General features: G+C 43.0%; 1 protein-coding gene across 2 annotated transcripts; it reads left to right on the top strand.

Annotated features, from left to right (window-relative positions):
• Positions 1 to 225: 225 nt before the first annotated feature.
• On the top strand, positions 226 to 10,305 carry hexa (hexosaminidase A (alpha polypeptide)). 2 transcript variants are annotated; one of them, XM_080538839.1, is made up of 14 exons: positions 226 to 595; positions 1,344 to 1,460; positions 4,894 to 4,959; positions 5,168 to 5,214; positions 5,337 to 5,447; positions 5,557 to 5,658; positions 5,819 to 5,951; positions 6,953 to 7,133; positions 7,264 to 7,350; positions 7,556 to 7,628; positions 8,818 to 8,998; positions 9,378 to 9,468; positions 9,613 to 9,720; positions 9,854 to 10,305. In XM_080538839.1, the coding sequence occupies exons 1-14, from the start codon at positions 319 to 321 to the stop codon at positions 9,915 to 9,917; spliced, it is 1,638 nt and encodes a 545-aa protein (XP_080394965.1). In that variant the 5' UTR covers positions 226 to 318; the 3' UTR covers positions 9,918 to 10,305. The 2 variants fall into 2 exon arrangements, with proteins under 2 accessions (XP_080394965.1, XP_080394966.1); XM_080538840.1 differs by lacking the exons at positions 8,818 to 8,998; positions 9,378 to 9,468; positions 9,613 to 9,720; positions 9,854 to 10,305 and adding an exon at positions 7,867 to 8,754.
• Positions 10,306 to 11,824: the final 1,519 nt, after the last annotated feature.

Raw genomic sequence — 11,824 nt, 5'->3', positions numbered from 1 at the left:
GTAGGCCACTTGGTGTTTTCACACTGCTTTGCTGATCATATATTTCATATTGTATAATGTTTGTATTGTATACAAACTATTAATTTGTATCATAAATAATAATGATTTGTGGTTTTTAACCTATACCAATCATATGCTGGTTGAGCACGCCCCACACGTGGTCATGTGACCTACGTGTTTTGAATCCCATCTGTCATATGACTAGAGAGACCATTCAACTTCTGCCTTTCGGCTGACAATTTCCCGTCGGCTTCCCCAGAGGAATAAACCATAATAACCCATTTAAAAACCACAAGGATAACTTGTAATCCTTGTGAAATGGTAGAGATGTCGAGCGTCAACATAAGCCATTTTTTGGGTAACCAGAGGCTTTGTTTTCTGATTTTGATTATTTTCTTTGATGTAGGCCTGCTTACTGTGGAAGGGGTATGGCCGATGCCCCAGACTGTAAGCGTCTCTATCGAAAGTTACTCATTAAATCCACAGAAATTCAATTTCCAGTATGCGAAGGACTCATCCGCTCAATCGGGTTGTTCTGTTTTGGATGCGGCTTTCAAGAGATATTTCTCTCTCATCTTTCCAGATTACAGTGCAGGTAGGTCAAACAATGTTATACAAAAATGTAACAATAAGTTAAAACTTAGGAGGAAATACCTATCCAATGTCATTATATGACACCGATTATAATGATCATGATATAGTGTATGAGAATGGAACATGGGGTTTTGTACCATATGTAACTGTAAAAGAGTAGTATTTCGTATAGGGCATTGTAAATCAAAACAATTGTTGGCCCTGCCCATTCTGTATGGCTTGTTGGCTTTGTTAAATGTTAACGGTGGTTGTACAGCCACAGAACTGGTTTGTCAGCCAGAGCAGAGGAAGAACAATGAGGAAGAGGAAGAACAATGACATCTTAAATTCAAAGTGGCAAATGATGAGTCGTGTAGGCTATGCAATTCCTAAAAACAATTATTATGTATGCATTATGTGTGACGCAATGAACATTTAAATTAAAAACTGTTCATGATTGAGTACGCATAATGCCTGCCAAACTGAAAAATAAAATGCAGTCTATTTGACTTAAGAGTTTGAGTTGATATCAATGTCTGGTCTAAATTTCATGTGAATAGCTGCAATGAAAATATGTAAAATTGTGATTTTTGTTGACTGTATATATTTTCAAGAGACCAAATAACTCAAATAATATTGTGAATGGCATAGTATTATCTAATTGTAATGTAATTTGTATATTATTATTACAATATCACTATCCACAGTTATGAGACTTAACACAGAAACATTGCCTTTCAGTGAGTGACACCTTTATGTGTTTGATTCAGGACCAAGAGAGAATCATGTGCTGTTTCCCTTCAATGAGGCAAAACCATTTACGGTTGTTGTTCATGTGGAACAAGCAGACTGTGAGGGCTACCCAAGTGCAGACTCGTCTGAAAGCTGTAAGTGTTGAAACACCTCTCGTCTCAGTTCCGTGTCAAGCGAAAACCAATTAATTGGGCCAATTGATCAGTCAGCCTCTATGTATTGTGCCATATCATTCTCATTACTAAACATAGCAGTCAGCTTGTTTCTGCGTCAAATCAAATAAAAATAAAAATAAATGTTATTTGGCACTTAAACTTACACATATAAGCACTTGCTTGAAAGTATGTGAACCCCCTTGTGCAATTATGGATTTTTTGGGTTATTACCATGAAATCTTTATTTAATCAGAACCAGTCTTTTTTATCTGACATAACAGGTTTATTACCAATTCCATATGTTGGTTTAGAGGGAATCATGCGTGTAGTAGAAAAACTAAATTATAAAGAAATGAGTGCAGGTGCAAAAATAAGTGAACCCCAAGTTGCCTTGGTTAAATCAAGTAGATATGTAGAATCCAGTGGGTAAATAATTGGGTACCAAATGAACCAGTTGAAGGAGCGATCTTTAGGAAAGAGTTTGGGTGGGACTGATAAATAGATATAAGAAACCTGGTCAGTTTTGTGTTATGCATGTGTTATGCAAAACACACCATGCCAAGAGGAAAGGAAATCTCAGAGGACATCAGAAAGAGGTTAGAAAGAACACATCAGTCTGCGGAAGGCTATATAAGATTTGAACTCCATTAGTCCACTGTGAGGCAAATCATTTACAAATGGAGAGCATTTAACATGACAGCAACTCGGCCTAGAAGTGGACACCCTTCCAAAATATCCCCAAGAACCACAAGAAAAATAACAAATTAGGTAAAAACCAACCCAAACATAATATTTAGAGATTTGCAGACCTCCCTTGCTGCATCTCAGGTAACTGTGCATGCTTCAACAATAAGAAGAACACTGAATGAAAATGGCATTCGTGTGAGGGTTGCTAGGAAGAAGCCTCTGCTGTCCAAAAATAACCAAACTGCCCGTCTTAACTTTGCCAGAGACCATCTGGACATGCCTGAAGGTGTCTGGAAGTCCATTCTCTGGATGAGTCCAAAATGGACCTTTTTGGTCACAATCAAATCCACTACGTTTGGCGAAAACCCAACACTGCCTACCTCCAAAAGAAACTTAGTGCACCTGCACTCATTGGTTATCCTGACAAAAATCAATAATTATAATAATTAATACCATTTGCATTCACTTTCATATGAACCATGAGAGAGTCACATACAGATGGAACTGTTATGTCAGAAAACCTGTTATGTCAGAAAGAAACAGGTTTTGACACAACCTGTTATGTCAAAAAGAAATGTAGAATTGCACAATGGGTTCACATTCTTTCAAGCATCACTGTATATTGCACACAGTTGTAATTGACATAGTGAAATCTTGCCCCATGCTCAACAACAGCAGTCAGCAAACAATCAACAATTCAATAATAAGTAATAAAAAGTGACAATAGTACTACGTAGTACGGGCAGTCATCTGCCCTTGGTGACACAAATAATATGGAGAGAGCTTCTCACACAACTGTTGTCACTGAGAGACTTCCACCTGAGCTTTACAAAATGCTAATACTTATGGCGCTTTTCCATCAGCGGCCCGGTTCGGGTCGGCACGCTTCGGGTCGGGTCGCTTCGGCCCGCTTTTGAACAGTTCTGGTTTTCCACTATACACAACAGACCAGGAACTAGTAGGAGGAGTAGGCGATAGTAGGCGGAGTTACGCGTCATAAAAGCGCGCCATGGTGGTGACGTATATTTTCACGAGACACAACACAGCCACAACAATATGGAGGAACTTGAAGCTATCGTATACTTTTTCCTCGGCATGTGGTATATTACTAACCGTGATTTTTTTGGGAGAGAAAGAGAAAGAGAGAGAGGAAGCTATGTACACATAATAAAGTCATGTTTTTTGAACCCTTAAAACCACTGCCTTCACTTGTCTGCTTTATGAACTGTAGTATCATTGTGTGCCGTGTTATTCACGGACAAACACGGTGCCCTTTGCGGGTTAATAACTTCGGTTTACCGTGGGTTAGGATAACAATTCAAACGTGTCCGGATAGGAGAGAGGACAGGGAATCCAAAACCATTTGAATGGTGTCGATACGACACTGTTATCACGGTCTATGACACAGCGCGGAGCGAATTCCCTGGTAGAAATTGTCTCTCCACCTCCACAGCCGGTGTCATTCACGGGCAAAGACGGTAAACGGAGGCACCCTTTGCGGGTTAATAACTTCGGTTTACCGTGGGTTAGGATAACAATTCAAACGTGTCCGGATAGGAGAGAGGACAGGGAATCCAAAACCATTTGAATGGTGTCGATACGACACTGTTATCACGGTCTATGACACAGCGCGGAGCGAATTCCCTGGTAGAAATTGTCTCTCCACCTCCACAGCCGGTGTCATTCACGGGCAAAGATGGTAAACGGAGGCACCCTTTGCGGGTTAATAACTTCGGTTTACCGTGGGTTAGGATAACAATTCAAACGTGTCCGGATAGGAGAGAGGACAGGGAATCCAAAACCATTTGAATGGTGTCGATACGACACTGTTATCACGGTCTATGACACAGCGCGGAGCGAATTCCCTGGTAGAAATTGTCTCTCCACCTCCACAGCCGGTGTCATTCACGGGCAAAGACGGTAAACGGAGGCACCCTTTGCGGGTTAATAACTTCGGTTTACCGTGGGTTAGGATAACAATTCAAACGTGTCCGGATAGGAGAGAGGACAGGGAATCCAAAACCATTTGAATGGTGTCGAAACGACACTGTTATCACGGTCTATGACACAGCGCAGAGCGAATTCCCTGGTAGAAATTGTCTCTCCACCTCCACAGCCGGTGTCATTCACGGGCAAAGACGGTGCATAATAGCGATTTTTGTGTTATGCTTGTTGTAAATAAAAGTTCCATGATGCATTGAAATGACATTGAACTAAGATAATACGATGGTCAGCATAATTTTTCGAATCTTTATTAATAAGCTATTACAGAAACTGTAGTGACATTTTCCAAGAGCGAATGTGGTATTTCAAGATGGCGGTTAGCGAAGAAATCTATGAACATGGGATGACGATTTCCATTGACCAATCAACGGTGTGCAGCGTCACACGTCACACGCAGCCTGGCAAAAAGGTTCCGGGTCTAAATTTAGACCCTGGTATCGAAGGGGAGCTAAAGAAGCGAGCCGAACCGACCTGACCCGACCCGGGCCGACAAATGGAAAAGCGCCAAAGAAGCAGGCCAGCCCGGGCTGGCCCGGGCTGGCACGATAATGGAAAAGGGGCTTTAGAATGTTATGAGTAGTGTGTTCCCAAAGGTGTGGCTCCATTGGTAATATTGTGCAAAGCTGAGATGTGATGTATGGGCCTGCTGCATGGTATTGAGTGTTATGAATCCTGAAAGTGTTTGGGATATACTGTAACATTCCCCTTTATTGTGCTACAGACAAGCTGAGTGTATCTACAGACCAAGCAGCCCTGGGAGCAGAGAGCGTGTGGGGGGCTCTCAGAGGTAATGAGCTACACCAGGGGAGGCTCCATGCATTACAATGAGCCTGTTCTTCGATTTCTACCTCCACCAGCCTCCCCTGTGCTCCACTAATTCTTGTCTTGTCATAGTGGTCACACTGCATGTCTGTTACTCCATAGAACTGTTTGATATTGTTTATTATTCCCCCCAAAAGTCCTCTGGTAACCCACATTTCCTCTGATAAATGCAGGTCTGGAATCATTCAGTCAGCTGGTGCACCAAGATGACTTTGGAGCAGTACGTAGTAGATTCTTTGGGAGACTTATTTAGATTTCCTTTGATGAAAACAGAACAAATCTGATCACTTCAGAGGCTTTTTGTTTTTTGAAAACAATACTGCTCTTTCATTTCTTTTTCAGTATTTTGTGAATAAGACTGAAATAGAGGACTTTCCACGGTTTAAATTCAGAGGGATTTTGTTGGACACGTCACGTCACTTTTTACCAGTAGAAACCATTCTAAAGACTCTGGTAATCATTCAAAAGTACATTTCAGTTCCATCTGTATGTGACTCTCTCATGGTTCATATGAAAGTGAATGCAAATGATATTAATTATTATAATTATTGATTTTTGTCAGGATGCCATGGCCTACAGCAAGTTCAATGTGTTTCACTGGCACATTGTTGATGACCCCTCCTTTCCCTACCAGAGTCGCACCTTTCCTGACCTGAGTAATAAGGTGAGATGAGTAGATTTCCCTATGAGATGAGTAGATTTCTCACACCTGTGTGTGAAAGAAGAAGACCGGTGTGTGTGTGTGTGTGTGTGTGTGGGATGGCTATTGTGGGACTACATGAATTGCTGAAAGATGTTGAGCACTTGACTTTTGTTTGTTGCAGGGGGCTTTCCACCCGATGACTCATGTGTACACCCAGACGGACGTGAGAATAGTGATCGCACACGCTAGGCTACGGGGCATCCGAGTGCTGCCTGAATTTGACTCACCAGGCCACACTCAGTCATGGGGCAAAGGTACTGTAAAGCACTGAGAAAATGTGTGGACTCTGCTCTAAGCAATCAGCTCACTCAGCATGTTGGATTTACTACTATCTACTACTCTGCTACTCTGCTGACGCCTATTCCCAAAAGACTTGTGTGGAAGTATGTTACTTTAGAACTGTTAATATATGCCATTAAGCTGACACTTTTATTCAAAGCGATGTACATTGCAGTGAGTGCATACATTTTCAGTATATATCAGGGGTGCAAACACCTTTCTGCTAAATTAGCCGTTTTTACCTCAAAATAGGTAAAAAAAACAATAGGTCATCCATGTGAATCGTGTAGATCTGCAAAAGAAATGTTTTTAAAAATTGGGTGGGGTGGTCAAAGTCTCATCCAACTCAGATTATGCACGAGCTAACTAATCTTCCTGTCTGCTGAACTCCGCTGCTGTTGAAATAACTTTTAGCTTCAGACAGCTAGGTACAATTCCAGACAGCGTGGATAACACAGTCACAGTAAACTATTTTTGAAGTAATTCTGCAGGTGTTATGTTCAGGGCTGCTGCTACTTACACTCTCATCATTGTTAGACTACCGTTAGTGTTAGCGCTATCCATTTAGCACCATTAGTGCTAGCACTACCCCCCCGTCAAAAATGTTCTCCTCTAAGGTTAGCAGTGCATTGATAATTTTCAGATAAGTGTCACCTTTTTGGGCCATCACCAGTTTACACCCCTGATATATGGTCCCAGCAGGAAACGAACCCACAACCTAAGCGTTGTTAGCGCCATGCTCTACAAACTGAGCCACAGAGGAAGTCAACCTCATCCCCTCTTAAGTGAATGGAGGCATCAGGAAACACAGCGGTCACCTCCTTAAACAGGCGGGTCATGAACCGGTAGCTGGAGCTTGTGGTTGGGTTCAGAGTGTTATTTATCTCCAGGACCACAGCAGAAAGAGATAAAGGAATGTGAATGACATGCGATTGATTCTGTTTCATCCCACGTCCCTCTTCCACTCCCCTCTCAGGTCAGCCAGGCCTGTTGACTCCCTGCTACAAGGGGTCCATTCCCTCAGGATCCTTTGGTCCTGTGAACCCAACCATAAGCTCCACCTACCAGTTCATGACCCGCCTGTTTAAGGAAGTGACCTCTGTGTTTCCTGACGCCTACATTCACTTAGGAGGGGATGAGGTTAACTTCTCCTGCTGGTATGTTACAGTTCCACAACCAGAATATCAGTACATGGGATGCCCTTGAAATATGTCAGGGGTCATTGTGGTTTTGGAAAATTAGGAAAGTTCTTTAGTTTCTGTGTTATAAAGCTGTGGCTTCCCGCAGGAAATCTAATCCACATGTCCGTGCCTTCATGCAGAAGATGGGATTTGGAAGTGATTACACCAAACTTGAGTCACTCTACATGGAGAAGTAAGTGGTAGAGAAGGCATGAGTTACATGATGAACCAATATAGAGCACTTATCATCAGGGTAAGGGTGTACGCCAAGAAAGGAGTCGAATGTAGCCACTTTTGTGGCACCTAACTTTTGAAAATACTGATTGATTAAAATAATAGATTTAGTGAAATGGGCAAGACTGATTCTAGGTGGTCTGTGGTCTATTTGTGTCTTCCAGCATTGTGAACATCACTTCAGCCCTGAACAAGACAGCCATAGTTTGGCAGGATGTGTTTGACTACCATGAACGAGTAAGTATATGCCGTGATCTAGATTGCAAGTGATCTATACAGCAAGTGATCTATACTGTGTATATCATTGTCACCCTCATACGCTTGATCACTTTCTCATTGCCTGTGCAATTAAACACCATCCAGGGCTATTGACACATTATCAGATATAAAAGTCTCTTATCGCTTGAAAGCTACATTGAGGACATTGTCTTTAGTCTATGCGACTCCTCTGATGATTTGGAGGCCTGTGTTTCAGCGTAGCTCCCTGTCTGTAGTGGAGGTGTGGAAAGGGGGGTGTTACCTGTGTGAGGTGCGCAGGGTGACGAAGGAGGGGATGAAAGTCATCCTGGCCTCCCCCTGGTATCTGGACCAGCCTGGACCCACACATGACTGGGCCCGCTACTACACTGTGTGGCCCCTCGCTTTCAAGGGTCAGAACCTGTGTGCAGTGAATGCAGTGTGTTGCGAGGGAAGCACTTTTTATGTGTGCTATTGATACCTTTGTTCTCCGTTTTAAAGCAACAGACCTCGCTTCACCCAAAGGGGTAGAAAGATCTGGTTACCTGAAGACAGAGGGTCAAAAATATAAGGAGAGCCTCTGTGGCTCAGTTGGTAGAGCCTGGTGCTAACAACGCTTAGGTTGTGGGTTCGATTCCCGTTGGGACCATATATACTGAAATGTATGCACTCACTGCAATGTAAGTCGCTTTGGATAAAAGCGTCAGCTAAATGGCATATATTATATTATTATTATAGCAGTGATTTGAGCATGATCCTACTATGAAGTCAGTAAACAGTGGCCTCAATGTATTCTCTGGCAATTATCCCTTGAAGCATTGAAGCATTAGCATTTTAATGCCACTCATTAGTAGGAAGCATTGAAGTAACTTATGCTTGATATGCTTCCTTTATAACTCAGACCTAATACCTAGTTTTCTCAATTCATTGCAGTGCAGCAATTGTGTAATCCTATGTTTATACCACAAGGTGGCACTAAACGCAAAAGTCTTCCTACCTTCATGTTACTGTATATGAATGTATACTGCAAACTGAAAGCTGTGGAGTGACCTGGCGGGTAGAGACCTGGCAGGCAGAGCAAAAGCCAGACAGACTGACTAAACCCAAACCAGGTGAAAGGCAGAAGTGGAGGGCATGTGTCTTGTGTGACAAGCTGCCCCACCCCCCTGCTGTTTGTCACCCTGCTCAGATCCCCAAGGACACTGTACTGCACATCTGGAAGGGCACCCCTGTCCAATACCAGGGTGAGCTGAGCAGGATCACCAAGGCCGGGCACAGAGTCCTGCTAGCTGCACCCTGGTACATCAACCACATCAGCTACGGCCAGGACTGGCACAATTACTACACCGTGGAGCCACAGAACTTCCCTGGTGTGTGTGTGTGTGTGTGTGTGTGTGTGTCTGTGTGGGGGGAGCCATACGGTGCTGGTGGCCTGGTTCTGCTGCCTGCTGGTGCTGGGTGTTAGGGGTGTCCCACTGCTGTACACACGGATCATTATTGCATACTATGTGATTGATGTTTTGATGCAGCCTGCCTGGTGTATGGTGCCTGTGACTGGGGGTGGCTTTCGAGACAATGTTAGAATATAGACCGTTGCAGCCTTCTGATGTTACAAAACCTGTTGTGAGTGAGTTGTATTGCTGTGCTGTGCTCTGCCGTGCTTTGCTGTGCTTTGCTGTGCTGTGCTGTGCTGGGGGTGCAGATGTGTGTGTTGCTCATCTTCAGGTTGTGTTTACTTCCCCCTCACAGGAACTGATCAACAGAAGCAGCTGGTGATTGGTGGAGAGGTCTGCATGTGGGGGGAGTATGTTGATGCCACAAACCTCTCTCCGCGCCTATGGTAAGAAAGAGAGAGAGAGAGAGAGAGAGAGAGAGGGGTTACTCCAGTACAACAGTTTATAAAACTACATATGCTACAAGCAAGTACCCATATACAGTAGTAAGCTGTCAGTGACAGTAACCTCTGTCCTGGTTCTGGGTGCAGGCCCAGAGCAAGTGCAGCTGCAGAGAGGCTTTGGAGCGATGAAAATAAGACTGCCAGTGTGTCTCAGGCTTACCCTCGCTTGGAGGAGTTCCGGTGCAGGCTACTGAGGTAGGGTTACTCTTCTGAGTATACTGTATCTATCAAAAGGGACAATACACTTTTTGTTTTTTTTACTGTATCTGTATCTAAATACACAGATTGGGAAGTAAGTGTAATTTGTATGCATCTCTCTGTTTCAAAGGCGAGGGATCCAGGCTGAGCCGCTCTTTGTGGGCCACTGCAAGCATGAGTACAAGGCTGTGTGAAACCTCACAAGTTGAGCATATGCGGGAACGGGAGTAAACAGTGACATAGTTATGTCTCAGGGATCCAACTGAAGCAACGCTTCCACCTCATTATCGTATTTCTTCATTATTCATTCATTATTCGAGTGATCTGTGCTCTGATTTGATTTGACATTATGCTGATTTAGTTCATTCAGGACATTCTACTTCATGTTTACACACATAATGTTAAAGTATTCTGCTCATTTTAAATGATTTGTTTAATATATTGTATGATCACATTGTTTTTAAAGGGAATTTATTCTTACATCTGTCACACTTCTATGAGCAGTTCTGGGCTATGACCTGCGTTTGATCGTGCAGGCAGACCACAGTGTATCTTGAAATAAAAGCTGTAAAAATCTATAAAAATGTGTTACCTAAAATAAAAGCTATGCAGGTAAATGCAGACTACTGTGATGTAATGATTATGTATCTGTTCTTAGAACTATGCTAGGGCCATGTTGAAGGATTTAGGATTGTGTTGAATTGGCAAAGACCTTCATTTCATTCACTTGTTTATTTCAACCAAACTTTAAAAGGTAGGTTTTGCAGTATTATTCCCTATAACTGAAAAACTGTACAATTGTATTGACATGATACCATTTTAATTAAGTGTCAAGGGTTCATAGGTTTATCTTTCCATCATGAATCTGTTACTGAAAGCATGTGTGTGTGGGTGTGTGTGTGTATTGTTTTGCTAACCAAAGGTCTTGGGGACTTACAGTACTCCCATGATAAGCTCCCCAGTTCCTTGGTCAGCAGTAACACAGTCTTTATGTTAAGTCTGCCTAATTTTTAATTTACTTGTTGAATAGAGCTGACATGTCTTTGATATGGACTGAGACAATTGATTTTCTCATTGTGTGGATTATGGTAGTGGCAGCAGATGGCAGGGTGGGGTAATCCCTGGTGGCCATAGTGCTGATGCCGCAATCCTGCCCATCCGCTTCATCTGACTGAGGGGGTCCATGGGATCAACAACAAACCCCCAGAGGTGTCATGGAGGCCACGACAGCAGTCAGGAGCCTGCAACGGGAGGCCAGTCAAAGTTACCAGTGAACAGGCTGAGTGAGAAGAACTACGGTGTATTCACTTGTGGTGGAATCCTAATTTGAATTCAATTGATCTCCCATTGACAGCAGTGCATGCAATAATTGATGAGAACATTTTAGGCATGTGTATCCTTAAGAGTGGCTGTGTCTAAATCTGAGAACTGTAGGGGTACGAACGAGCCCCCAAAAAGTTTGTGGAAATCTAGGGTTAACCACTTAGTATTCGGTGAAACTCTCCTAAAATGCACGTACACAACATTGTTCTAATTCTTTGGTTCCACATTCCACATGGTTGTGTGGCCTGGGGTGGTCCAGTGGTCTAGCACCATGGTCTATAGTGCACACATATGCCCATGTCGGCATGGGTTAGAATCCGGGCCATGCCCTGCTGACATGCCCTCTCGCCCTTCTTCTCCTTACGTTCCTGTCAGTCTTCACTGTAACTGTCCAATAAAATGACAAATATGAGTGGGACTGCCCCACTCAGAAATAAATAAAGAAATAAATGGTTATAAGCACTCCACTTTCTAGTAAACAGAGAGCTTCTAGTACAGTTAGAATATACATTTTATACCTTCCACACCTCCCCTCTCCAGAGCAGGATTTTCACACGTTAGTATCCATAATGTCAGCCTTGACCAAATGGGGTGATTCTGAACAACGGCTCCTTTTGAGGGAACCATCCATCTTCATGTTTTGGGAACAGTTGGGACTTAGGGAGGACATTTATGTGTTTTCTCAGCTTTGCCACTCATCTCAAGGCCATAAACATAGCAACATATGTTAGTGTCATTATTAAAGGACAGATCGTAAATACAATGTCACACTATGTCA

This window comes from Nansenia antarctica, assembly GCF_963989245.1.
Source record: "Nansenia antarctica genome assembly, chromosome: 9".
Taxonomy (NCBI): domain Eukaryota; kingdom Metazoa; phylum Chordata; class Actinopteri; order Argentiniformes; family Microstomatidae; genus Nansenia; species Nansenia antarctica.
Note: the sequence above shows the minus strand (reverse complement) of the source record. Positions and strands in the feature narration are given on the sequence as shown.